The sequence below is a fragment of the Micropterus dolomieu genome, linkage group LG15, assembly GCF_021292245.1.
Source record: "Micropterus dolomieu isolate WLL.071019.BEF.003 ecotype Adirondacks linkage group LG15, ASM2129224v1, whole genome shotgun sequence".
Classification (NCBI taxonomy): Eukaryota; Metazoa; Chordata; class Actinopteri; order Centrarchiformes; family Centrarchidae; genus Micropterus; species Micropterus dolomieu.
This window is the reverse complement of record NC_060164.1, coordinates 14,736,091-14,762,921: the sequence shown is the minus strand read 5'-3', so window position 1 is coordinate 14,762,921 and position 26,831 is coordinate 14,736,091. Positions and strand designations below refer to the sequence as shown.

The 26,831-nt window shown below is 41.7% G+C and overlaps 2 protein-coding genes across 4 annotated transcripts in view; one reads left to right on the top strand and one right to left on the bottom strand.

Moving 5' to 3' along the window:
* Positions 1 to 18,941, top strand: part of lzts2a (leucine zipper, putative tumor suppressor 2a) — a 43,474-nt gene extending 24,533 nt beyond the window's left edge. For all 3 annotated transcript variants that reach the window (XM_046070647.1, XM_046070648.1, XM_046070646.1), the window contains 7 exons: positions 11,055 to 11,708; positions 12,409 to 13,071; positions 13,165 to 13,287; positions 13,685 to 13,831; positions 14,064 to 14,579; positions 15,688 to 15,792; positions 15,948 to 18,941. In XM_046070647.1, coding sequence (XP_045926603.1) covers positions 11,088 to 11,708; positions 12,409 to 13,071; positions 13,165 to 13,287; positions 13,685 to 13,831; positions 14,064 to 14,579; positions 15,688 to 15,792; positions 15,948 to 16,130 — 2,358 coding nt within the window. In that variant the 5' untranslated portion in view covers positions 11,055 to 11,087 and the 3' untranslated portion in view covers positions 16,131 to 18,941. The remainder of the gene's footprint in view (positions 1 to 11,054; positions 11,709 to 12,408; positions 13,072 to 13,164; positions 13,288 to 13,684; positions 13,832 to 14,063; positions 14,580 to 15,687; positions 15,793 to 15,947) is intronic.
* Positions 18,942 to 19,054: 113 nt separating this feature from the next.
* Positions 19,055 to 26,831, bottom strand: part of LOC123984501 (PDZ domain-containing protein 7-like) — a 38,237-nt gene continuing 30,460 nt past the window's right edge. The window contains exons 7-11 of the mRNA XM_046071417.1: positions 26,741 to 26,831; positions 26,467 to 26,535; positions 24,128 to 24,802; positions 23,782 to 23,882; positions 19,055 to 20,309 (exon numbers count right to left, since the gene is read on the bottom strand). The exon at positions 26,741 to 26,831 is cut by the window's right edge and continues 1 nt beyond it. Coding sequence (XP_045927373.1) covers positions 20,133 to 20,309; positions 23,782 to 23,882; positions 24,128 to 24,802; positions 26,467 to 26,535; positions 26,741 to 26,831 — 1,113 coding nt within the window. The 3' untranslated portion in view covers positions 19,055 to 20,132. The remainder of the gene's footprint in view (positions 20,310 to 23,781; positions 23,883 to 24,127; positions 24,803 to 26,466; positions 26,536 to 26,740) is intronic.

Here is a 26,831-nt window from a genome sequence, read left to right as displayed (position 1 = left end):
ACAGCTCTCCTACAAACAAGACTGCTGTAACTGCCCCCTCCTCGTTCTCCCTCACTTTATAGGTCACATTGTCAGTCAAAGTGTTGTTGCTTTCAGCGTGAGTTTACAGGCCCCCTTCTCTCTACTCTCTGCCCTCTGCTAAACTGAGACAATGGCCTCCCACTGTTCATACAGCCAAAGCTGCGAGGGGGAAGGAAGGGATGTTTAGGAGGGAAAACGTTACTCTTCTCTCCTCGTTTGGGACAATGAGAAGTCAGAATAGCCTGGGCACCTGGATTTCCCAAAATATACTCCAGTAAAAGCCGTGCTACAGACAAAATGGCCTGCACTACACTGATAAGATATCAAAGTTGCCTCCAATTATTGTATTAAGCCCAAGTCAGGGAGTTGAAGCTTAACTGGTCATTGATCCTAAAAACAGTAGTTCACTGACCAGACTAATCCCCGTGTCTCTACCCTGGCATTGTTGGTATTTCCAGTGTCTGCTGGTCTGACCACTGACCGCCGCTGGATAACTGTCAGTGGCTGGAAATCCTCCTGGAAAATCTAACATTTGGAGCGGACCAGGAATGTCAGCCATCTTCCCCTTTTTCAAATACTGTTACCTCAGTTTCCTCCCATGCCAGCTGACTGCAAACCAACAGTCTTCAACTCTAGTGCTGTTTAGGTCTGAGTATGGAAACTGAAATGTGTCCTCATCCAGTATCAAAAATCATGTAATGAAAGCTAGCATCAAGCGTCTGGTGAGATTCATGATCTTATTTACATTTTACTTGATCAGATAGTTCCTGATTTTACTTTTTAAAGGAACTGTCTTGAATTGAACTGTCAGCGTGGGCTCCAGGAAATCACTGCTCCAGGCCAAGAAATAGTTTGCCCCTCCCCCCCATAAAATCACAACATGTCATTTTTACACTTGGGGTTTTTGCAAAGATTAAACAAACAAAATATATCATGTTTATTAGTGAGCTTTAGACGTGCTGCTAGATGGATTTTATGACCTTTAGACAGAGCCAGGTTAGCTGTTTCCCCCTCTTTTCAGTCTTACGCTTAGCTAAGCTAAAATAAGCTAAGCTAAGATATGTAGCTGCTGACTGTAGCTTAGTATTTACAGTACAAAAAAAGTGGCATCAATCTCCTCACCTAACTTTTCAAAAATAAAAAAACTGTTTTTTTGTTGAAAGACACTGATACTGTATTTAGCAAAGAAAGCAGAAGAATTGATGTTGATACCTTAAGGACATGTGCCTACAAGCTAAATTTTTTTTTGTCAGCCTATGCTCTCTGTGGATGAACTAACAGGGCAACTCATGAATAAAACTACACATTGTAAAAGTAACACACTGGACCCATATATAAGCTTGTGATTGACAGTTTGTGTCCCCAAATGACCATAGTGTTTTCACAGGGCTATGTCGCTACTTTCATGTCATCCCATTTCAATAGATTTGCTGGCTGCTCTCTCTCTCAACCCCCACGGGGAGTTTCTCTGCAGTTATATGTGTATGTGATAGGGAAAAAGAAAAAAACTAATCTAGGCTTCGGTCACCCCACTCTCCAGCAGCCTCTCATGTCTGAATTGAGGCCAGATGCTTTGAGATGCTAAAGAGCCAACCTGTCCCCTGTCAGTCTGTCAGACGTACAGAAAACGTACTCACTCTTCACCTATTCACTCACTCCTTCTCTTTCTTCCTTCCTTTCCCCAATTCTTCTGTCTTTCTATCTCATTTTGCCCGGCGCATGAAAAATGTGGGCCTCTGCTGCTATTTGCAACACTTCCAAACAGAGGGGGCAGCTAAAGTCTGCAACAGCAACACATTGGTTGTAAAAGAGAAGGGGGAAAAACTGAACTGTGGGAGGACCTTTTGCCAATTACTTCTGCACAGACCACTTTTTAGAAACCTTATTTCTCAGTTTGTGTCACCACAGAAAACCTGGTTTAATGAAGTTAGAGCTTCACAGCAGCCTGGACGCAGCCAAGAACTCACAACTTTTGTTAAGCTACAATGTCAGCCATGTTACTTTGCCAAAGAGGACAATATCTCCCTGGTTTGAATGAAAAGAGACTTGGCACTGAGGCGAGGGGTTAATGAGAACTGAGTACGTTTACATGCATTCAGCAGTCTCATACACACACACACACACACATTCTGCAAAATCTTAAAGCCAAGCCATGTGGGGGTAGGTGACAGTGAAAGACCATTCAGACAGATAGTCATTGTGTTGGAATGGAGGCATATTATAACCTCAGGTCTTCTGGCAAAAGATTAAAACACTTCTCTCATTTTACTGTGGAGTCGGCTGACTTCATCACAATACCATTTTCTTGGCTGTTTGAAGTTTTATTGTTGAGTTTCAGTGAGTAGATGCTTGACAAATAAATGGGAGAGTAGATTAGGTGTGGACTGATTGCCTTGCTGAGGTACTATGTGTGTCGGTGTGCTGCTGCTTTGCCTGTACTTGTGGATTTTCTTTTGTTAGCAGCCATCGGGGATTATTGTGACTCACCTAGCCTGTTGACTTTCTCTCTGCCTCAGTCTCTCTTTCTTTGTTAGACTCTCTCCATCCATTGGGATCACCGGTCTCATGATTAATCAAGGCTGGTCTGAACAAGCTCTCAACTTTACACAGCACAATAACTTACTACACACAATATCCTGCTTTATTTTGGAAACTCAAAGTGTTTGGATACCATTGACTACTATCTTTGCATCAGTTAAATTCTATTGGGCAGTGACCACCCATCAAAGAAGAAGAAAAGTTACACAAATACATTTTTTATGAATGGTTCTCATTACTGCTCACATGCTGATACTTTTGCCCTCATCCACACCGTGCCTGCTCTGATTTGAAAATTTTATACTTTCCACCTGTTGCTCTCGTCTTCACACTGGCTTTGCCTTCAGTTAGTCACGCTGTGGTGTTGCGGTTAAAGAAGTCACTGATGAAAATCTAGATGCATAGACCAGTGAGCAGGGAGTCGTAGGAAAGGGGGGATGGAAAATGAAAGTGTGACTGGAGAGCAGTGGAGCAATAAGCCAACACAGGAAGCAAGAAGAGAGGAAAGGGGCGTAGGTGAAAATAGTCAGGAACAGGAAAGAGGGATGAAAGTGGAGGAAGGAGGTGGCAAGACCCTAAAAACATGGCAGGTAGTCAAGAAGATGTCACCTTTACCAGTGGTTAAAGCTGCACTAATCAATATTTTTATATTAACAATGGATCAAATAACTATGTGTAACTAGCTGGTGAACATAGTGGAGCATTTAGCTGCTAAAGAGACAGTTATTATGCACAGGAGGTTATTAATATGTGAATGTTATTTGCCAAAAAATAAGTCAGATTTACAGAATATTGAGAGTCTTCATTTAAAAATATTTGTTGAATAAAGCTGATGATACAAGGAGCAACTTTTAGAGCAATGTTGTTGGGCAATGTTGCCGTCAATGGTAATGAGTAAAGATTACTACTGTTATCCCCCCCACCCCGCCCCGCTGCTATCCGTTCAAAGCATAGTCGGACTTGCCACCAACAATATTGCTCAAAAAGTTGCCCCGTGTATCATCAACTTTAAATTGCCAATCATTTGCTGTTTACAGCTTCTCCAATTTTAGGACTTGCTGTTTTTTCTGCTTTATAGTTTAAATTGAGTACCTGCTTATATAGAAATAATCTATAGAATAAACAATTCGATAAATAATTTAGAGAGTAAAGTATGAGAATAATCATCAAACGCAGCCCTAGCTTTATTCAGAATATTTTGTAACCAATATATGGCTATATGTAGGGGTAATGGTTTACAATTACCATCACTAGGGAGTATGCTTCTGTAGAGAAATGCAAATAAGTTTGCCATTATTTGTTGGTTTGCTCCCGTCCTGTTTGACAATGCGAATAAATTCAGTTCAAAACAGAGCCAGCACACAGGAAACATTGCATTTGTTTGTATCTTTGTGGATCGAAGCCAAGCATAAGCACAGTAGCTAGCATCACACTAGAGCTGCAACCATTAGTCGATAGTCGATTAGTTGATCGAAAGAAAACTAATCGACAACTATTTTGATAATCAATTAATTGTTTCAGTCAATTTTTCTGAACAAAAATGAGAAGAATTTGATTCTTTCATCTTCTTAAATCTAAGTAATTTCTTCTATTTTTTTCTCATTTATGATAGTAAATGAAGAGTCTTTGGGTTTTGGACTGTTGGTTGGACAAAAGAAGCAATTTGACGTCACTTTGTGCTCTGGAGGATTGTGATGAGCATTTTTCACAATTTCTTGACCTTTTTATTTTATAAACGATTAGTCGATTAATCGTGAAAATAATCAGCAGATTAGTACATAAACAAAATAATCGTTAGTTGCAGCCCTACATCACACTTGGCTAGTTTGTACATTATCCAAGTTTCAACAGGTTTCCTCAAAAATATTCACAACGAATCTTCTACCTTTGCTCTGCTGTAGGTCTCTGCTGCTGCAAAGCTTGACAACATGCACCCATGACCTCTCTGGTTTTGCAGGACTGAAGACGTTTCGGCTTGATTTGTTTTCATAGTGATAGATCATATCAGCGGAAACTCTTGCACATGTGGCCTCAGCTTAAAAGGCCCCATGTGTAAATTTCAGCTGTAATTTTTTTTGCTCCTTGTCTCTTATCATTACAACATCTGAAAGAGGCAGACATGTGGAAGGAAGATGATAAAAGAGAGAAAAGAAAACTGACACAAGTAATGTGTTCGGCGCTAAGCAATAAGGCAATGGTTTAGATAGGAAATGTCGTCTGCCTTCACATTTGATTTTGCTGTTAGGCGATCTTAAGCTGCTCAGACCTTGGTGTCTGTCTGCTGGCCAAATAATGACCAAAAAGGATTATAGATGCCCGGTGTTCCCAAGAGCTCAGGCCTCTTTAGAGCCTCTCTTTGGACTACCTGATATTGGAATTTCCCTAAGCCTTTGACCACCACCCCCACCCTGCCTGCCTTTGTATTTTCACCCCCAAACCCACTTCTTTCTCTTTTGCCTTATTCTCGCTTCTCTAACTCTGTCCTGAGTCTCCGGAGCAACTTGGAGGTTGCGTGTGATTGCGAGGCGCGATCTGCTGCTGCGGAATAATGGGCTTCCTCTCCTTGTCTAATACAGCTGTTATTAACAGACTTATCATAACGAGATTATTTCCCCCTCACAGACCCCCTTCTGGATCTTGTTAGAGAGCTACCTGGGAACCTCTTTCTTCTGTCAGTCCTGCTCTTACTCATCATGGGCCAGTTGGTGGCGTGTGGAGGGTAAACTCTCACAACCACTTGGTGTATTTACAGTTCCTGACAGAAGCAGTGAGGCTGCCTTTAAGCCATTCAGCATCATTTAATAGTTTTAGACTGTCAGGATGTGGTGTAGAGTGGCCCCAGGTTGACCCCACAATAGCTGGCAGCAACACTATTGGAGTTTATTTTTGAATGTCGAATCAAATGCCTCGCTGAGAGAAGCGCCTCATGAAAGACTATCAGAATGATTTCAGGCACTTGAGATGCTTTCTATTTTTAGTGACGGTGACTGGTTTTTCTCTGCCTGTCTTGTGCTGCTGACAGCAAAGGAGGATGCATGTAATGAGAAATGTGGAGGAGGCGGTGAGGATGGATGCTAAAAGTATTTTCACTTTGTCAGAGGATTGCAGTCAAGAAGGTGAGGAGAGGAGGTCTTCAGTAACTTTAAGAAACAACCAGTGAACAACATCAGAGGGGGAAATTGGCTTCTGGGATTTGTTGCCTGAGTAGCAAGAACAATACCAGACCCTTGGAGGTTACAGCGGTGGGAGGACAAAATCAGACCAGCTCCCCTCCGCTCATCGGGGGGGGGGTCACAGTTGACGGTCTCAGAGGGTTGTTAATTCTATTATCCCCGCCTGAGAGGTCCCTGTCAGGGCTGGGAGAGAAGAGGTGGGGTCGGCTAGATAAAAGGTGAAAGGAGGTTGAGAGGCGTGATTATTTTGGCATGGGAAGTGATCACATACCACACATGTCTTTATCTCGTTGACTCATGTTTACTCATGAAGTCTGTCTCTTCTCTTTAACTCCCCCTCACTCCCTGTCACATACTCACAGACATGCTTACAGTTTAGTCAATATGGCCGAATAATTAGAACAAAGCTGTATTTTTCTTCTCAATTCCGATACTAAGTACTGGATGATATGACCTAAAATCACCATTAATAATCACTACAAGTTTGTGAAATGTAACTAAGAAGTATTTTTTAATACATAAATGCAGGGTATTTAATTTCTTCTACTTGATTAACACAGTACCACTTAGAGATTCTTGACATTTGGACTGAACTGGACCACCTACATGCCCTGCTGCCCTCTTAGCCTCGTTTTGATTTCTGCAATGCATACATCTTCAAGGGTTCAGTATGCTTGAAACAAACTAGTTCATTCGGCATGATGTCCAACCACGTCTAAAGGCAAAAGAGTTCATGCCTAGCCTAACTCAAAGGCAAATGGTGATAATGGGGACCAGGGGCGGACTGGCACAATAATTCCGTTTGCGATATTGACTCCATCCTAGGCTACCCTATTCTCGTAAACCACCAGACCGCTAATTTTGTAGACTAACAATATTTGTTGATGTTATGGGTACCAAACTAGGTATAGATTTGGCCACAATGTTCATGTGGAAGAAAGTTATCCACATTGCAAAATACAAACATTTGGGACTGAACCATAGACTGTATAAAAGAAGATCTGAACACTGTGTTCAGAGTGTTTCAAGGTATGCTATGGCTATGGGTGCACCAAAAACTCCCTAGAAATACACCAATCATAGCACAAGGCTAGGGACAAAAACAATTAGCCTACACTTTTTAAAAAGAGAATGAGATATACATTTTGCTCAAATGTTCAAATGATTATCTTTACATTCAAGCTTCAGTCATATCAGAAGTATCAAAAAACTTCACACACATGACCCTGAACATAAGCTACAACAATGAACAGTCCAAAATGCACTCCTATACAGAAAAAAAACCCAATAGATTAAAATGTTCTCTCACTGGTGTCAATAAGGTAAACAGCACAAAAAACAAAACACATCTATCTTTCAACAATTTCTAGAAAATATATTTTAACTTTTTCTATAGCCTGCACTCCCCATGTGAACAGACAGGTAGATAAGTGCTCCACGAGTAAACACCAGTCACTATATGGGTAGTTTCTGTGCACTGCTACTGAATTCTTGGTACAGCTATATTTTCTTTATAGGGCAGATCCAAGCAAGTACTCAGACGGAGTGTTGCTCCCTGTCTGAAAAGGCCTTGAGACGCACCTGATGTGTGTTAAAAAACATCTTGCAATATTTACACTGCCGCTGGTCAAGTTGACAATTAATGGCAGGCCAAAACAGCTCTCAGACCACCGGCAAATCTTCCGGTGCTCCCGATGTGACGCTAGTAATGGGGACTTTTGGTCGTCTGTCCTCAAAGGCATACATGCTGTTGTTTTGCGTTAAAGTTAAAATCATGCATCATAGCATACTTTGTTACCCCTGCACATCTCTGGCCAATCGCTAGCTATAGTGTCCATGGTAAGTGGATTGTCTGTTTCAGAAAGTTAAGACACTGTTTGATGGTCTGAAAACCACTTTGTTTAGAGAATACTAAGGCCCCTAGCCTGTCATAATAGAAGTTTTACAATAGTTTTTTCTTTGTTTGTGAATGTGGAAGGGTTTTCAGTACACAAACCCCCAACCCAACCGAATGAGGCAGTTGGCTGCTCACCAGACTGTAGGTTCTGCTTGAGGTTTCTGCCTGTTAAAATTTAGTTTGATATAACATATTTTTTGTCTGACTCAGGACCAACTTATATGATGTGCACCCTGTTGCTGTTGATGCATCCATTTTTGTTTTGTGTGTGTGGATGTTTATGACGGTGCACGTTGCTGTGCGTGTGTTTGAGTGTCAGTCTGTATGATTGTGTTAGTCCTGGCAGACTGTAGAGCCATAGCTGGCGTGGATTATTCCACTTGGCCAGACAGATTTGGCCTTGGCATGACAGGCTGAGGATATGTGTCCCCTCTCTGTCGCCCCGATAATACTATCTGCAAATGGAAGACTTAATCTGCTGCCACTTATTGTGTTAATAATATGCATCAATGTTTCTCATCCTAAAAATAGTGAGGCTATTAATCATTTCTTCAAACATTTTTTGATGGGCGTGCAAGCATTGTGATCATGAAACAATGATTTGACAAGTTTTTAAACCCCTTTATAAGTAATACATAGACGAATGCTCACCAGGTTCAGACGGGGACATTCAGGAAAATTACAGAACAGCTGCAGACAGTGAAGACTGACTCATTCTCTCTCCCTCTGTCTGTTCCATCCTCACTCCCAACTAAATCCATCCTTTTCTTTCTCTCCCTGTCTCGTTAATGACATTGACAATTAGCAGTGGCGTCACCGGAGATATAGAGTGTATTTAATGAGGGATGAGCCTTTACGGTCTGGAGACATGCTCCCCCAGGAGAAAAGTTTCAAATAAACAGCTGTGAAGTGGCTGTAGCTAATGAGTGCTGCCAGCGAAAACATGCCTAAAATCAATAATTTGGCTTCATTGTTACAAAGAACATTGTTTTTAATTGTAATAAGTATTTATGTACAGTAAATCCGTCACATTTTAATTTTCCAAATATTAAAAATTATGTATTTCTATTTAATCATTTTAATATGAACAATTTAAGGATAATGTTAAGATGATTAGCCCTATAATTTGAAGCCGACAGTAAAGCTATTTACCACATAATGAGTATCATTCACATATTTTTATCACATATTTTTAACACATGGAGGAGATGCTAAGCCCAAATCACATTAGCATCTGTCGGCACCCTGCAAGAACAGTTATAATTATTTTTCTTGTTTGGTTTAAGTGTATTACATCTACAGTAAGGAAAGCAGGTGTTAGTAATACAATTATAAATGGCTAATTTCCATTTAGCTCTTTCAGTTTGAGAGTTTTCCTGGTATTGGGTGCATGCTGGCTCACTGTCACACTATCGTGGCTTGCTGGGAGAGCTGATTAAAGCAGAGCAATCGGTAACGTTATTAGTAATACCTGTGCTTTTCCTGCTATGACCAAAATGTCTGTTTCTCTAGTTTTGTCTCTTGCTCTCTTGCAAGGAAAAAACAAATTAAAACTTTAAATGAAATCAGGGTTCAATAAATTATCTGTATTGAATCCACACAAGACACATTTTTTGTCAGTAAAATGTATCATTAACACATAACTACTTAGGCAGGTTAGTGCTTAGGCACAGTGGTGCTTTAACCTAAATTCTAATGTGCTAACGACATGATGGCATGCTTACAATGGCAATGCTAACATGCTGATGTTTAGCAGGCATAATTTACCATGTTCACCATCTTGGTTTAGTGTGTTAGCATGCTACAGTTGCTAATTGCAATACCTGCACACTGGAATTGCAGCTCCCTTTTATTTTTATCAGCAACGTTTCAACCAACTACAGGTCTTCCTCAGGCAATAGTTTTATACTATAGAAACTATATCTCTACTTATTATTTATTGCATGATGTATGTGTTCTGTAGAGGCAACTGACACTTTGACTTGTCATAGAGTAAAAGCACAGGTATTACTGATAACGTTAACAATGGCCTGTTCCATTCAAGTGTAACAGTGGTGTCCTGAAACTGGAACATTGTTAACATTATTACTTACACCATACAATATGTCAGTCTTCAACCCAGCAGTGTTAGTATTATTTTATTACGTGTTCAGTGCTTGTTGACAGTTTCCACAACACTTGTGTTTGATGAGTCAAACTGTCCACTGTTATAAAGATCTATTGAAGTGATCTGTCTGAGGTAGCTGTATGCCTCTTTGGAAATATAGGGGGAAAATAACTTCAAGGAAAATACGACCTGTTATAGAATATTTCTTAGGGGGCTTAATTGTTATAACAGGGAAAGGTAAGACAGGTCAAGCTTAGAGTCATTAGCTGACCCTACAAGTGTTCACTGACCTTAAAGCTCTAGTTATTTCTCACATATAACTGTCCTTGTTAGGGAGACAACAGTTACAGACTAATTGGGGAGAGACAGTAACTCGAGTGTCAGGCTAGCAGATATCTGTGTTCTCTGGGAATCTGGCAAGGTTGAGTCTTACAATAATGTTTACAAGAACTGGTTTTACAGATTAGAGTACAGTAACAGATTCCAATATGATGTATATTGGAGTCTAAACACCAGATAGATTTGTTGTTCTAGGTTAAGGCCAGTTAAGATGACCTAAAAGGGTAAATGTACAGGAACTAGCGGGAAGACAGAAACATGAAAGGGATTAAAAGATGGTGTTGGCACTTGACGTATTCACATGTTGTTTGCTGGCACTGTATCTGCTCGGCCAGGCTCAAGAAAACATGCTATGTTAAGTCTTCATCAGTCTCCGAAACTTATTCATCACAACTGAACCTGGCTCACAATATGTCTTCAGCACGACCCAATAGTAAACTCATTTCGTAAAACCAGCTGTTGTTCAGTAATGGTTCAGAATTTAAACTCTGTCTTTGTCTTGTGTCTTAAATTAAACTGCCTGTACATATTCTTTGACTGCCTGCTTAGAGAAATCAGTGAAAAAGCTCTGAATTGATCACATTTCAGTCTGGTGTCGCTACAGTGGTGAAAGATTTTAACGATATTTGGCTTGTAGGCTTCAGTTTTCTTTACATCATATGTTTATGTGTGGTCTGTGCAGCAGTTTTTGCTGGGTACTAGTCAGCACTTTTTGTGCATGTTGTGATTTCTGAGTTTATGTTAAATTTTCAGTTAAAGTCAAGTTACAAATCAGTCAGAGAAGGCAGAATAAATGATTTGGTAGAACTATATTAAATACATTTTAGCAGGCTAAAGGGCCATAAACCTGGTTGTGACATCATTGGCAGTTATTATATCTCATGAATACTGAATGAAAGACCAACAGAGCATGTAATACTCATATCTGTTGCATCTACAGTATAAATTAAAAATGTCCTTATTTTCTTTCTCTCATCAGAGTGTGTGGTGTGTCTGACGCTGTCAGGGTGCCATGGCTCTGGTTCAGGCACTACCTGTGACCGTGACTGACCACCCCAATCCAGGTCTCGACGTCCAGCAGTGCCGGCCGCTATCGTCCCACTCCCCCTCAGGCCCCTGTCCTGACCCCTGTGGTCCTTGCAGCTCTGGGACAGCCATGGGTTCTGTCAGCAGTCTCATATCAGGCCGGACATACCAGGAGAGACACTGCCGGGCCGCCAGCGAATTCACCTCCAAGTCACGCCGCTCCACGCCGGCTACCAGCTGCTTCCGGCTCCAGGATAATACCCTCCGAAGCGGGAGCTCCCTGGAGCAGCTTCTAGTCATCAGCAACCAAACGCATCCCCAGGCCCAGGTTCTGCCTCCACCGCTGCCCACCAAGAAGCAGCCCCGGCCTGGTAACTCTGCTGGGGCAGCCAGTGGAACAGTTTCTGGAGTAGTAGGTGGTGGCACTAGTGGGAACTTTGGGTATGTGAGCGATGAGGTGGTGGTTGGAGACTGGAACGACAACCCGGTGCTGGCAACTACAAGTCCGTGCAGTGACTCGGAGGAGCAAAGGGACAACAGGACTCTGAATGGCAACATTGGAGGGCCTCCTCCCAAACTCATCCCGGTGTCCGGACAGTTAGAGAAGGTAAGAGGAGTACATTATAGAGCCACTTCTATAAACAAACTTCTATACAATAGGACAGACTCTAAGAAATGCTATTTATTTTACATGATTTTAAAACTTTTTTTAATATTACACTCTCTGACATTAAATATCAAAGCAAAGACTTTTTTCTCTGCTTTCCTTGGAATATAGACTGTAATCACGAAACACATAAGAAAACATGAGCATTTGTGACATGACATGTTTTACAGCTGCTGTCTAATCGGCTATGTATTTCCATCGATCCAGGGGGAATCACAGGCTCAGATGATTGTTTGAAAGCTACTCACCTTGCTTTCAGTGACATATTTAGTGAACCCTGAGCAAGATCATTAAAAAAAATGCTCACAAAACTCTTGAGGAGCTTTTCACCCCCTCTTGTCTCTTCTCCCTCCTCTTTGTTTCTTTGCCCTTTAATCAGATTTTCTTTGTCCTCTCCTCTTTCACTTTCTTCCTCTCTTGCCTGTTTTTCTATCTTAGATGATAGGAAAATCATTAAGAAAATTGTTTAATGAAGCCCATGAATATCAATTAAACCAAGTTCAATTAATCAGAGCCTTGAGGGTTGACCTGCCAGCATATCACTCACCCCTCTCTGAGTTTTATTCAGCCATTGCTAATTAGTGCAGCTGAGCTTTTATCAATCACTAATGCTGTTTTTATTATAATTTTGCACTTTCAGAACATGGAGAAAGTGCTGATCCGTCCTACAGCATTCAAACCTGTCATTCCCAAGAATCGTCACTCTGTCCAGTACTTGTCACCCCGGCCAGGGGGTAGCAGTCTGTCAGAGAGCCAGGCTAGCCTCAACCTCCTGCTGCCCCTTGGAGGATCCAACAGTGTCGGCGGAACGAATGCCATCGGAGGGAGCAGCGGTTCCAGCTCTGAAGGGAAACGCAACTCCTTCTGCGGAGGCCGCAATGCTCGGAGCAGCCAGTCCTGCTCCATGTCAGATTCAGGGAGGAACTCCCTCTCCAGCCTCCCTACTCACAGCAGCACAGGCTACAGTCTGGCCCCCAGTGAGGGCTCAAGCTCTGGGTCTGGCTCCGGGGGCCAGCTGGAGCCCGTGTCGGGCCTGGGCCGGAACACTTCAGGTGGAAGCGGGAGCCATGGCCACACTAACTCAGACAGTGGACGTTCCTCATCCAGCAAGAGCACAGGCTCGGGGTCGCTAAGTGGCCGTGGGCAGCCGCTGTCGGACAGCGGGTCCTGTGGCCACTCGCCGCCACCCACAGATGGCTATGAGGTGGTGGTGAGAGAGCTCGAGGAGAAGCTGAGGGAACGAGACCTGGAGCTCCAGCAGCTCCGGGAAAATCTGGATGAGAATGAAGCTGCTATCTGCCAGGTTATAAAAAAACACCCAATAAATAGCTTGATGTGATGTTAGTGCAGATGAATTACTAACCTCTGACCTTTCACACATCTTTTGCTCTGAAAGGTGTATGAGGAGAAGCAGCGTCGCTGTGAAAGAGAGATGGAGGAGCTGCGACAGAACTGTGCAACAAAGATGAAGCAGGCTTCTCAGAAGGCCCAGAGGGCACAGCAGGTGCTACAGTTACAGGTATGCTAAATATTTAAAAAGCTTTTAAAACATTGACACAGACAGAGATTTGTGTGGGGAAAATGAAAATGAAAAATAGAGTTTCCCCCCCAAAACTGATCTGATCTGTTAGGAAGAAAAACATTTCTTGAAATTATTTCATTTTTTTAGTAAGAAGTGCAGCAGCTCATTTTGACTTTATCATTTTGTAGGAGTTGATGTCTTATATCAATTTGAAATGAACCTCTAAGCTAACCTACTAAGCTGAAAATTTGTTATGTACATAGAGATCTTCACATTATTGCTTTGCTAGTCTTGTGCTTTAGTTGTGGGTATGGAGATTCTTTCTTTGAGGGTGCATGTCTTATCTAGATCGACATATCTGTTTTATAAAATATGGAACTGTGTCTGTCATCAGGTATTTCAACTACAGCAGGAGAAGAAGAAGCTGCAGGAGGACTTCTCCTCTCTGCTGCAGGACAGAGAGACACTAGAAAGGAGGTGTGCCACCATCCAGAGGGAGCAGACGCAGCTGGGCCCACGTCTGGAAGAGACAAAATGGGAGGTGAGTCAGACACTTGGTGTTTGCTGCACGTTGTTGCCTACCATTCTTGCTGTGGTTGACTCACTAATAAAAGCATAAAATGCTCCTAGAAAAAGGGTGTGAAGTCAGAGGTGATACCTAGTAGGCTTAAATTAACTTCATAATCTCATAATAAGTTTGTTGTAATAAGTTTGTTCTGTATTTTCAGCATTTCCACCTCTCTCTGTAACATGCTCTTCTCTTGTCCCTTCAGGTGTGTCAGAAGTCAGGAGAGATCTCCCTCCTGAAGCAGCAGCTGAAGGAGATCCAGTCGGAGCTCAGCCAGAAGGCCGGAGACATTGTGGTGCTGAAGGCCCAGCTGCGAGAAGCCCGTTCTGAACTGCAAGCCAGCCAGGCTCGATCCCAGGAGGCCCAGGCGGCCATGCGGACGCGATCTCTTGAGCTGGAAGTCTGCGAGAATGAACTTGTGAGGCGAAAGAGCGAAGCTGAGCTGCTCCGGGACAAAGTGGGACGTTTGGAGGAGGAGTCAGCCCGCCTCCGTGACACTCTGTCCAATCACTGTGGACTCTCTCTACCTGGAAATTCAACCATGAAGGGACAATGCATGAGCCTCTCCCTCCAACAGGGTAGAAGTGTGGCAGGAAGGGGCGGTCCCAGTCCCTGTGTGTACCGCGATGGAGAGGAGACTCATCTGGTCTGGGGAGGGGAGAGTGATGAGGCCAAGGCACAGAGGCAGAATGCAGAAACAGTGCTGGGACTCAGACAACAGGTACAAGTTTTTTCCTGCAGCTTTGAAAATGAAACCGTACAGGAGTGGAAAGCAACTAAGTACATTTACTAAAATACCGTACTTAAATAGAGTTTTGAGGTACATGTACATGTAGTATTTCCATCTTATGCTTTATTATACTTATACCATCTTATACTACATTTCAGAAGAAAATATTGTACTTTTCACTCCACTACATTTATTTTACACTTGTAGTTATTACTTTGCACATAGGTTGCATTGTTAGAGATGAAACTACAAAAAAGTAAATAAAGTAGTTAAAGAGGTGGTATTATGCTCATTTTCAGGTTCAAAATCCTATTTAGGGGTTGTACCAGAACAGGTTTTCATGGTTTAATTTTCAGAAAACACCATATTTTTATTGTCATACTGCACATTGCTGCAGCTCCTCTTTTCACCATGTGTGTTGAAGGCTTCGTTTTAGCTATGGAGTGATGCATCCCTTTGTTGGGAGTTGCACATGCGCAGTTGCTAGTTAAGGACTACTAGCCAATCAGAAGCAGAGAAGGGCGGGTCAGCGAGAAGCCCATACAGCTTTGGTTCAGCTGTAAATGTTGCCAACCAGCTTGGAAACATAGACTGGAGCAAGAGTTTCAGAGTGGTGAGTTATTAATCTGTAACAAATGTATTTTTCATCCATAAAGTTTTAACCAAGCTCCGTCTCTACATCACAGTAACAACTTTATGTCCATTGACTGCCTGGAGGGTAGCTAGTGTTTGGAAGGGAGAGGAGAGGAGTGTGCTGCAGGTCAGTGCTTTTCCACTGTGCTTTTGAGGGCGTGTCGGAGTTGCGGCATGGTGAACGTTATATGAGGCGCATTTAGCTTTCATCCATGTGTTGTCACAGGGATAAAAGGGAAACGGCTGGACTACAAACGAGCTGTATTCAGGCAGTGTAGAGCAGAGTTTTCTGTGGGAGATGGGAACTCCCTTTGGGGTGGACTTTGGGCTTTTTCACTTTGCAAAACTATTACATTGACAAAAAAGGTGTAAGGGGGAAAAAGCCAAAAAGCAAAATACCACCTCTTTAAAAGTATCTCAAACTCGTCTATTAATGATTAAATGATCATTAATCTCTTTTTCTCAGGTGGACAGGCTGAAGGCTGAACTCATGTACGAGAGGAGGACTAGTGAGGAGCAACTTTCACGGTTTGACGATGAGAGGAGAGTGTGGCAGGAGGAAAAGGAAAAGGTAAGAAAGGAAGACTTTTGGTGATTAATGTCACTCTTTGTCATTTTCATCCAATGTCATAAATGTCAATATAGACAGGGTTATTGAACAAATTTGAAATCTTACCTTGATCCTCCATAACTATTTACTTACGTACTGTACTTCCCTCCACCCAGGTAATCCGCTACCAGAAACAGCTGCAGCAGAACTACATCCAGATGTACCGTCGAAACCGGGACCTTGAGCGAGTGATGAGGGAGCTGAGTCTGGAGCTGGAAAACAGGGACATGGAGGACTATGATGTCCACAGTGGCAGCAATGACATCCACTTTGAGGAAATCACCGCCACTGAGATCTAAAAACACACACTTACAGTAATATGTGCACAGAAACCTGGAAACAACTCACAAAAGACTCTGAGGATGTGAACCAAGCATTGAACTCCAGGCCAAATGCTGCACCATCTTCCACATGGCTTTTCCTGGACCACTGAGCAAGCACTCACCACATGTCACTGTCAAAAGGGAGATCTCCCAAAGGTACATTCTTACAAGGTGTCCCCGCTTTTAATGGGTTTTATTCCACTATAAAGGCAACACAAAGACTTATTTCCTTCTGTGGGAGCAAAAGCAGTGAAAAAGTGTTTCTTTCTCAATGATGTTCAAATCAGGGTATTGAAAAATCTACGGGAATTTAAAGCAAAAAATCTTTACTACACGCACAGCAATCTGGTGAAAGCGCAGTCACACCTTTCTTGGTAGCACACAAGGTTAAACACCCGTACACCAGCATGCATGTAATGATCATGACAGTAGTGCCATCAACAAATCCGGCGGCTATTAATGATGACCTCATCACCCGTCCAAACTGTGCTCATTGGCAACACAAACAACAACTGCCACTCTAGTCCTCCGAGTAACTGCTTAAGGGAAAATATTACACCATCAGTTTGTATTTCATAGTGTTCTGACGATAAACAGTATATTTAATTTTACAAATTATAAAAGGATTTCCTCAGCAGTGTTTATTTGAAGAAGAATGTATTGTGGCTATTACCACTCCACAGAAATGCAGTATAAATGATCATCACTGGAAATGAAAGAATCTGCTCACCAAGGGAAACACGGTATCATTTTGCACAACTTTCCCCCTCTCTGATCGGGACACAGCTGTCTGTCTTGTGAAGCAAATCATCAAACTTAAACAAACCAGTTTTGACATTTATTTCTTGGTTTGCTTACACATGGACATCCTGTTCTGTCGCTTCCCCAAACCCTGCAGAGGACACAGAAACCAAACGTTTAACTTAAATGCTCTATTTCAACGCTGCTCATGTCTTCTAGACCACCAACAGTCACATAGTTGCACTCAATCAATGTGTCAACTCATTTAGACAATGCAGCAAGCTCTGACAAACATTTACATTTTATAATTATGTAGCACTAGGAAGCAGATCACAGCATCTCTCTTTCCATCTCTGTCTCTTACTCAACTATTTTGTATGCTATATCAGGAAACAAAAAATGGGGCTCTTAGTTTGGTTGCAACGTCACTGAGAAATTTAAGCCGGTGTTTGAACTGTAGGCATGCTTATTCAGAGTTTCCATTTATTCCCCTTGTTTCCCATTAGTGGTCTTTATTTAGCTTTTGGCAGCCCAAAGCCAAATAACACTTTTAAAGTCTTCCTAGTCTCCACTGGACTATAATGTTCACTGACTCCTATACAGGTAACGGGACTGGCATGTCTGCATGTCTTTGTTATATCAGATTTCAGAAGAAGCCTGTTCAGATGTAATAGCGCTAGGACTGAATGTCCTCAAGGCAGGTCGGCTGTTACAGCCCTAAATGGAAACTGGTGTGGTTAAAGCATGTTAACATTTGAAGCTGTGAGTTGATGTTTTCTCACAGTATATGCAGAGTTGTGTGTAACACTGAGCATGGCAAGTCTCTACAGGGGAAAAAAGTATCGGGCTGAGAACTTTTATTTTACAAAGAGTCTATATCAAGGATAACAGTTAAATGGAAATCTATATACTGGAGGAGATGTTGTATATTTTTTTATATATAGCACTTGAAGATATTTTGTTGTAGTACTGGTATAAGTGTGGGTTTAATATACAAAGTATAAAGACTTGATATATATAGACTTATATATATCACATACCAAGATTTCAAATGATAGTTCAGTTATAAATGGAGGTAGCAGCATAGAAAGAGTGCACCTTATACTGTAATGCATGAAAATAATCTGTGACACAAACCTACACTCTAATGACCAAACTTTGATAAAGCAGTTGGGAGGTTTTTATCCTGTGCTCAGTTGTGACCTGCTGACTCTCCATTTTGATTGATCCGTCATTTTATCGTCAGCATCATAACATCACACAAAAAACGTCTTCGTTGTTGGGTTTTGTGCACGTCATTAGCTTATACATGCATGAGACAGGTTATTTTTGAGTGACTTCTTCATTAAGTTGAGGTCGGAGCTGAAACCAAGAAAGCGTTAAGTTTCCTACATTGGGAAATTCAATCAAACCCCTTTCAGAAAATGTGATCAGTATATTTGATTGGTCTACATTTTGCATGACATTACCATATTCACTGTGTTCTGGGAGGTTTTGTGGAATATTAAAAGTCTGCACTGTGCATCAATTGTTAACAAAAAGCCACGGGAAGTGACTCTGAATGGAACAAGTTGGGTTTGTCCAACCATATTCAATTTGTTAACCAGACCTAGACTGTTACTCGCTCACCACAGATGCAGCACAGGTGCAGATAAACAAGCACAGGTGTTGCTAACCAAACTGACACCCTCACTGTAAAATGTGCATCCCAGTCTTCTGTTTTTTCCCCTCATATCTCTCTCTCTCTTAGCATAACCATTTTCTGTGTAAATATGTAAAACACTAAACAGTATAACAGAGTGACATTGTCTTTTATTTAGACAAAATATCTATTTCAAATGTAGCCACTGTGACTAGACCAAAGCAACGTAACACTTCTTTTATTTTTTGTGGCATTTTCTCATCCTTTTGTGTGCATTTTTAAAAAAAGGTTACTTACGTTGTGTCTCCAGTAATTCAGAAAGTATGTAGTTGTCATGTATATTTTTGTGTACATTTCTTGTACAAATGACTGTTTTTAATTAAAGAACAAGTTGTCACACCTTAGAATTCAGTTGATTGAACTTGTTATTTTACCTGTAAAGTATACTGAATGAGTGTTTACTGCATTGAAGTAAATATCTGAAGTCCTTTAAAATAACTCAAAGCCATAGACACACTCAGTTTCATCTTTAAATTTAATTGCATGTCTAAATAGAAACATTTCACCTTGAGCTTTTCTAGAACTTATCAAAACCAAGTTCATGAAAAATTTGTGTAAAAGTGTTTTCCCAACTGGCCGTCTGCAGAAGTAAGGCACTATGCACACTATATTCCAGTTACCTTGCTGCCCATATCTCCTCTACCCTACTTTGATTCAAACTGTGCCACTGGCCTTCATGTCCTGCATTTTTCATTGACATGTGTTTCCAACTCCTCCACATGTCTACATAAACTCAGTCCACAGCGTGGTGTAATTAAGCCTCTAAAGTGGCGGATTTCTCCAGAGCACAAGCACTTCTGCCAGAAAACAGCACAAAAATACTGAGCAGCAATTTGTAATAATCTCCCCAGACATCCACTAAACCCAAACTATCAGTTTTGACATAATACAGGGGTTTAATCTGGGTATAAATCTATAAATCTCATAACGCAGACTGGGGTAATCTCCCTCTGGCAGGCCTACGGGGCTGCTGCTGGGCTGAGATGCTCCAACAGTGCAGACCACTGGCTCCACAATGAGACGGTGCTCGGAGGTCACGGCAAGGTTGCCACGCATCGAACAGTGGCACAATTTCAACCAAGGAGGAGTTCATGAACCTCACAATCTTATCATAAAACAGATATTACTGACTTTTTGTCTAGTTAATGTGCAATGAATGCGTTTAGTAAAATATTTGCTTAAAACACTAAGAATGTTATGAAAGTCTTGCAGTTGCAACATTTAATATCTTACATTTCATCGTAGCAAAAGAGATTTATAACAATCTTTATCCTGATAAATAATCTACTGAAGTCTTAAAAACCTGCTTGTTCACCTTTCTCTTTGACATGTTTCCTGCTACTTATGGTCATAACTCTGCCTTTCATAGGACAAATGCTTCTGTGCATCCCTTCATCTCCACTATGGCCAGAGATCTACCTGGCCCATATTTTCCCTTCTGGAGTGAAACCTGTAGTTTATTCACTCCCACGGGAGTTGCAGGTTTTTGGTGACCTTCATGTCTGAGTACAGTGTGGCTGTGAGGCACACAGAGGTTAGTCAGCAGTTCTCCTGGGGCTAGTTGGGGTGGTAGAGACCTTGGGGACCTTGACCACAAAAACCATCGGGTCTTTGGTCTTGTTGCTGAATGCGCGGCGAATTACATCCACAGCGTGCTGATGAGTTACTCCCTGCAGACTCTCGCCGTCCACGGACAACAGCTCATACCCTGCCTGCAAATGCAAACACACGTGAAAGTGTGTTCAACATGAAAAAAATCTGAGTAAGATTATTATCCATATTTCATGATTATATATATCTTTGTATGTTCCTCCCTCTGTAGCTCCTTTTTCTGTAGCAATTTTTCTCTTTCCAGATCAACATTATAGTTTCCATAAATCTGCAGTGATTGTGTCCTTTAGCAGGAACCTGATTTATGCCAGAGAGAATTGGGGCTCTCCTGTTCCTTTGATATATTCACACTGAAGGCCGTCACAAGTGCACATATAAAGTTTACCCTTCAGCATGAGGTTGTTGAAAGAAGAACATATAGAGAGACACACACACACACACACACACACACACACACACACACACACACACACACACGGGACAGTTTTGTTGCTCTTTCCTGCAGGATGCGAGCAATGAGTGGCAAAACTTAAGAGCCCAGAGGAGAGGAACTTCCTCTGATGTCATCAGTGTTAGCCGAGGATGCACCTGCCTCATGCGCTCAACCTCAGTGAAGGTTAGCAACACATAACACAGAAACACGCAAGGCCGAGGCCATTGTTGTATCTCCACCAATCACATATTTTTCCCTTTCCCTTTTCCTTTCCAGTCATTAGACAAAATAAGTAGTCAGCCCAGTCGATCTATTATGGGCCAAAAATATTTGGGCAGTACAGGAGGATGGGATCTGTGCCGCCCTGTGTCCTACACCTGTGTCCTGACAGGTTTTCTTGCAGCTCATCACGCAGTCTGGTGTTCACCAATAACCTAGCCTCCGTGAGAACAGTATCAAAAGATTTAGATCCATTTAACCAAAGAGGAGATTAAAAGTGCTTTTTCATTTTTGAAAAGTAATTTATTTGAATTAAATAGATCCCAACCTAATCTGCCCCATCCTCTTTACGGCCATTTATGGAAGCACATTTATGAGGTTTCCTCTTTTCTAGCCAATGGACGTCACAATCCAAAAATAACATGGACTGTAAAAAATTACTACAGCTTGCATGGAAGGGAATTCGGTGAAGTGGTTTACCAGGCCAAGTAAATTCAACAAGACTGTTTATCAAAAGAAAGGAGAAGCATTGGCTGTGTGTATTATTTATTATAAGTAGACATGCATTCATACACACAAACAACAGCATTGCACCTCATTATAGATGAATTATTAGTTAGTAATTGTAAAATTCTTAGTAAATATACCATAAACATGTTCACTGATTTCTGGCAGGAGGCTGTGGTTCATTAGGACCAAAACCTCACAGCATAAGAACAGTTGATTTTTATCTGCAGCTTGCCTCATCAACAAGGCCAAGGACCCCTACTGTTACTGAATGCTAACGTCAGTATGCTAACATGCTCAGAATGACAATGCTAACATGCTGATGTTTAGTAATGTTACCACGGTCATCATCTTAGTTTAGCTTGTTAGAATGCTAACATTTGCTAATAAGCACTGAAAACTAAGTGTAGCTGATGCTGTTGGGAATGTCTTTAGATTTGCAGGTATTTGGTCATAAACCAAAGTATTTATCACTTTGTAATTTTGATGTGATGATGGCGCTAGAGGAAAAGTTAAAGGATCACCAAAGTTATTACAGTCCATCAAGGAGAACACATGTCAAATCTCATGCCAATCTATCTAATAGATATTTCACTCAAAGCCACAAATTTCAACCTGCTGGTGGCGCTAGATTAAAAGTCAGGGGATCACCAAAGTCTTTAGGTGTGGACCATGGCTATCTGTACAAAATTTCATGGCAACTTATCCAATAGTTGTTGAGATATTTCAGTCTAGACCAAAGTGGTCAACTGACTGACCATCTAAAATTACCATCCATGGAGTCTCATTGCTAACGTGGCTAGGGACCAGTAACTCTGCATAATCTGCATAACACAGTGTTAACAGTTTTTATAAGGACTAGTAACAGTAGTTGCAATGGTAAACTGTTTTTTAATAAATTGGGTAAACCAAACTTTTCCACAGACAAGCCTACACGTTGAATAGGTAGGTCTTCTGTCACATGTTGCACTACTTACCACGCCCTCTTACACAGCCAGTTAAATGCAGGCCCGTGACACACTCATGTCCAGATTTCCGCTGATAAAAGCAGGTGGCGGAGTGTAATGAACAGGAAAGACACATACAAAACAACATTCTTCGCAGATTACATGTTATCATGTGGGTCTAAGGAGACAGGATGAATGTTAACACCGAGCTGCCCTGGTCTCACTTCCTTCTGCAGAGTAGGGGGAGATATCACTGAAACAGGGAGCTGATATGGGCGAGCTGACATGTCTAGTTGCGAGGTGTGAGGTGGAGGCAACAGACACCAGTAGGGTGTATACAGCTGTGTCTGAGGCCACTAACCAACAACTTCTCTGTCTTTTGGGATGTCATTGATGAGTATGTTGGTATGTCGGTCTACCACTTTTAAGCCAGACTGAAATATCTCTTCAACTTTAGTATTTAGTACAGACATTGATGATTCTCAGAGGATATATCCTAATGAATGTCACGATCCCTTGACTTTTCCTCTAGCACCACCATCAGGTTGACATTTGTGTTTTTTTAGTGAAATGTCACAACAACTATTGGATGGATTACCATTAAGACATTAATGTTCTCCTCAGGATGAACTGTAATAACTTTCATGATCCTCTTTTCCTAACCTTGTGCCACCATCAGGTCAAATCTTTAATTTGTCTAATACTTCATTTAGGACTAAATAATTGCAAAACTGTGTGGTGCTTATGTGGGTGTGAGCATGGGCATGTGTGTTTACGGGGTATGGACAAGGAAAGTTCTTAAAAGGCTGAGCAGATACTGGACCCCCCCCTATGTTTGACACTAATCTGGCATTAGACCTGGGTAGCAGTTGTAAATTGATAGCTAGCTGTTAGGAAGCACATGCAAATTAACCCACACAAACACACATGTGTACATAGGTAACCTATTACTGCAGATATACATTTAGTTTCACTTAACACACGCATCTTAATGCAGGTTTTGTTTTAACACTGTACTTTTGACTCTGGTTAACTGTGGCGAATGAGTGTGTGTATCATGTATGTTTAAGTGAACCAGGCCAAGACCAAGGACGACTGTTAAGTTACTGTGCAGTCCATATATTACCAATGCATTAGCAGACCAGCACCTGTGTACCTCATCAATAATGGAGGTGATGGGCTACTTGAGATGGCTTTCCACTCATCTCCTCTCCACTTCTCATTGCACACTTTCAACCTCATGAAGACTCTTACTGATAGCAACAACTCATAACCACAGGGACGGGCGGACGTCAGGTACTTAAAATACACACCAACCAGACATCTAAACGTGTTTACCACATGTTGTCTCATTTTACTTCAAGGCTAAGAATCTGAATTTTTCACTTTTTTAGCCTTTACCACATTGAATTAACATACGTTTTTGTAATATTTTGAGGTGTTTCTTAATGTCTCTGCCATGCTCACCTTCAGGGCCTCATTTGTAGATGCAGCTCCCCCAGGGAAGATTTTCTCAATCTTTATCATGGGCTGGACTCTAGACTCCATACCTCCAGAGATACTAATACCTGTAAACACACAGGGAAATAATACAATTATTGTACTGACAGTACCAGATTCCTGTATTCAAACTAGTCTAATAGTTTATATACTCTCTCTGGTCTTTTTCAGCTATCATTAAAGCATTTAAAGCTTCCAAATCTCTTTCAATTTAGTAATGCCCTGACCTCTACTGGTGATGTAATGGATATGGGAAAACAATAGAGAGTTTTACAATATTTAAACAGTACATGTGTTTCTGTATTATACTCACCCAGGGACTGCTTGGCTTTAGAGATGGTGAAAGTGGTGATTTCATAGTCCTCAGGTGCCAGAGTTGCTCTTCTTTTCACACCATGAGCATTTTGTGAATGTCCATTTAGCTGCTGACTGCTTGCTCTGCCTGTGGATGGACTCTTGTCTCTCTGGGGCTCAAATACATCAGCCAGAGGGGTTCTCCCTCGCTGCCGCAAAGGAACATGTACACTGACCTCAGTGTAGCCCTCCTGTCTATTCAGTCTGCCATCTATGCTGTCAGGACTCATCTCCCTCCTCGCTCTCCCACGGCCATTCCTCACAGGCGACCTCCCACGTTCAGGAGCCACGAACGAGCCTCCTCTGTCAGACAGCGACAACAAGGAGACCTTGTCATACTGCGATGCCCCGTTCTCTCTTCTGTTTGGGCGTTGGGGTTGGTGCCCACGTTGGGTGCTGTGTGGGGATCCTGTGAGGAGGGAGCTGTGGGTGGGTGAGGGGCTCAGGGAGCGGGAGCGCACAGTGGAGGAGGCGTAGTTGTCCACAGGTACATCCAAGAGAGGGGTGAAGGCACGTGATGGAGGCAGATGGCTGGACTGATGGCCGGACAAGCGTAGTCTCTCCAACTCCTCAATCAACTGACGCTCCCGCAGTGTGTCCTGGACCGGCTGGAGGTGGAACCCACCCCTGTAGTCTGTGCAAACATAAAAACATGAAAGTTTAAGTTTATTTCAGATGTGGAACTTTTGTAGAACTTCAGAATATAAATACTGTAAAGAGTCAAAACAGCCGGTCAGCATGAGTTAAAAAAATCCTCCACCAATTTAGCATTTCACTCATGTAACATTGACAGTTTAAAAGAAGGATCAAAGTTGATGCAGCACAATCAGAGATCTTTTTTGTCCCATGCATTCTTCTTCCATGTCAAAACCCAGCTCCTACATTACCCACAATACATTTACCACCGACAGTTCGGTTTGGATATACGGGTGTTATGGCTATGGCTATTGTAGCCTTGAGCTGCTTGCCTCCAGTTACTAGCCTCAAGCAGAGCCTCTAACGCTGCCTCAGATTTCGCGCAGCTCCCTCTGAGCCACCAAATGCTTTATACAACTTTATTCATATATGCAGTAATACTCTCTAAGAGCTGTTACTATACTTTGATGTGTAAAATTAGTGGAGTTCCCCTGTAAATTCTGAGATATTGAGGCTAAAACAAGCTCCATTAGTACTGAGCTACCTTTTAGCATTGTCATCACAATTGCAATTTCTACATTATATGGTGCAAGGAGTTTTACTTCCTCAACTGGGCATATTTAACTGTAAAAAAACAACATTGTTAGCTATAAGCATTACATACATGCAAAGGATGCAAGGATCACAAGGATGTCCTTCGAACGGCAAAAAGTGGGTGATTTAACACTACACTGTCTGAATAACAAAATATGGATTGGATTTCATTTTAACATTTGGACATAGAAATGTAGTAATAAAATAATGGACAATAATACTAAATTGTCAGGGACAACAACAACAGTATAAAAGAACAAAACAATATAATTTTACTGTAAAATAGGGATATACTGATGGGACATACGGATAAAATAAGCACTCTCCCGACCACTAAAACCAGCAGATGTGTATATGTTTCTTCTTTCCCCTACAGGATCAACTATATTATTTGATGAAGTTTAATTCAACAGTTTATTGAGAAGTCAGGGAGAAAAAATTTCAAAGTCTGCACCCTTTTGTGATGCGATGTCAGCCATCTCAGCTTTCCAAAACACCGGCACCTCATTGATGCCTTGTCAGCTTCCTTCTTCTTTCATATTGTTGACCCCGTGACCCCTAACCTGTGACTTTAGAGAGTCAGATCGCTGCAGTCAGTCTAAAGTGAGACTGTATTGATTGTGTCTCACTGACTCTTGAATGAGAAAAGGCATGATAAAAGCACTGTATTGTTGTAGTGTCACATTGGCCAACCAGGCACGTCTCAGTCCTTTCTGTTGGCCACAGAGATGTAACACAAGCCTCTGCTTCAGCGCAGGCACAGGAAACATGAGATATTCTGTGCATGGTAATGTGTGTATATCTGTGTGCATATGTGTGTGTGTGTGTGTTTTCTATGAGGTTTGGGAGGCGGGTATGTGTGTATGACACTACAGATGTGATATGACGGAGGAAAGAGCATGAGGGAGGGAAAGGAGACAAAAGGTGAGAGGTTTCAGCTTCTCTGTGTTTCTCAGATTTCTCTGGGATTAGTGAAAAGCCAGCAACCAGACAGGAGAGGAATCCATAAGAAAGAGGTGAGGTAAAAAAAGACAAAGGGTGAGAGTAAGAGGGATACAGCCCATGTACCTGGGATTGGAGTGATGAGGTGACGTCGAGGGGTTCCACCGCGAGGGGAGCGCAGAGCTGGAGAACGTACTAAGGAGAAATAAACAACTAAAAATATAGCATTGATTTTACATACATTTTTTGCTGTGTGTAATATTACCTGCTTTTTTGGACATCTATATTTCTTACTCATTTATCTCTTTCATGTGAACAGGAAATAGTGTATTAACATCAAGTTGTATGAATTAAAAAAGAAAATCAGAAAAAGTGATATTAAGTACATTTGTCTGCTTACCAGAGCGACTCTTTAGAATATCGTACGCTTCCAGCTCAAAGGGCATGACCATGCTGTCAAAACGACCCAACTCAGTAGTAGGTATCAGCAT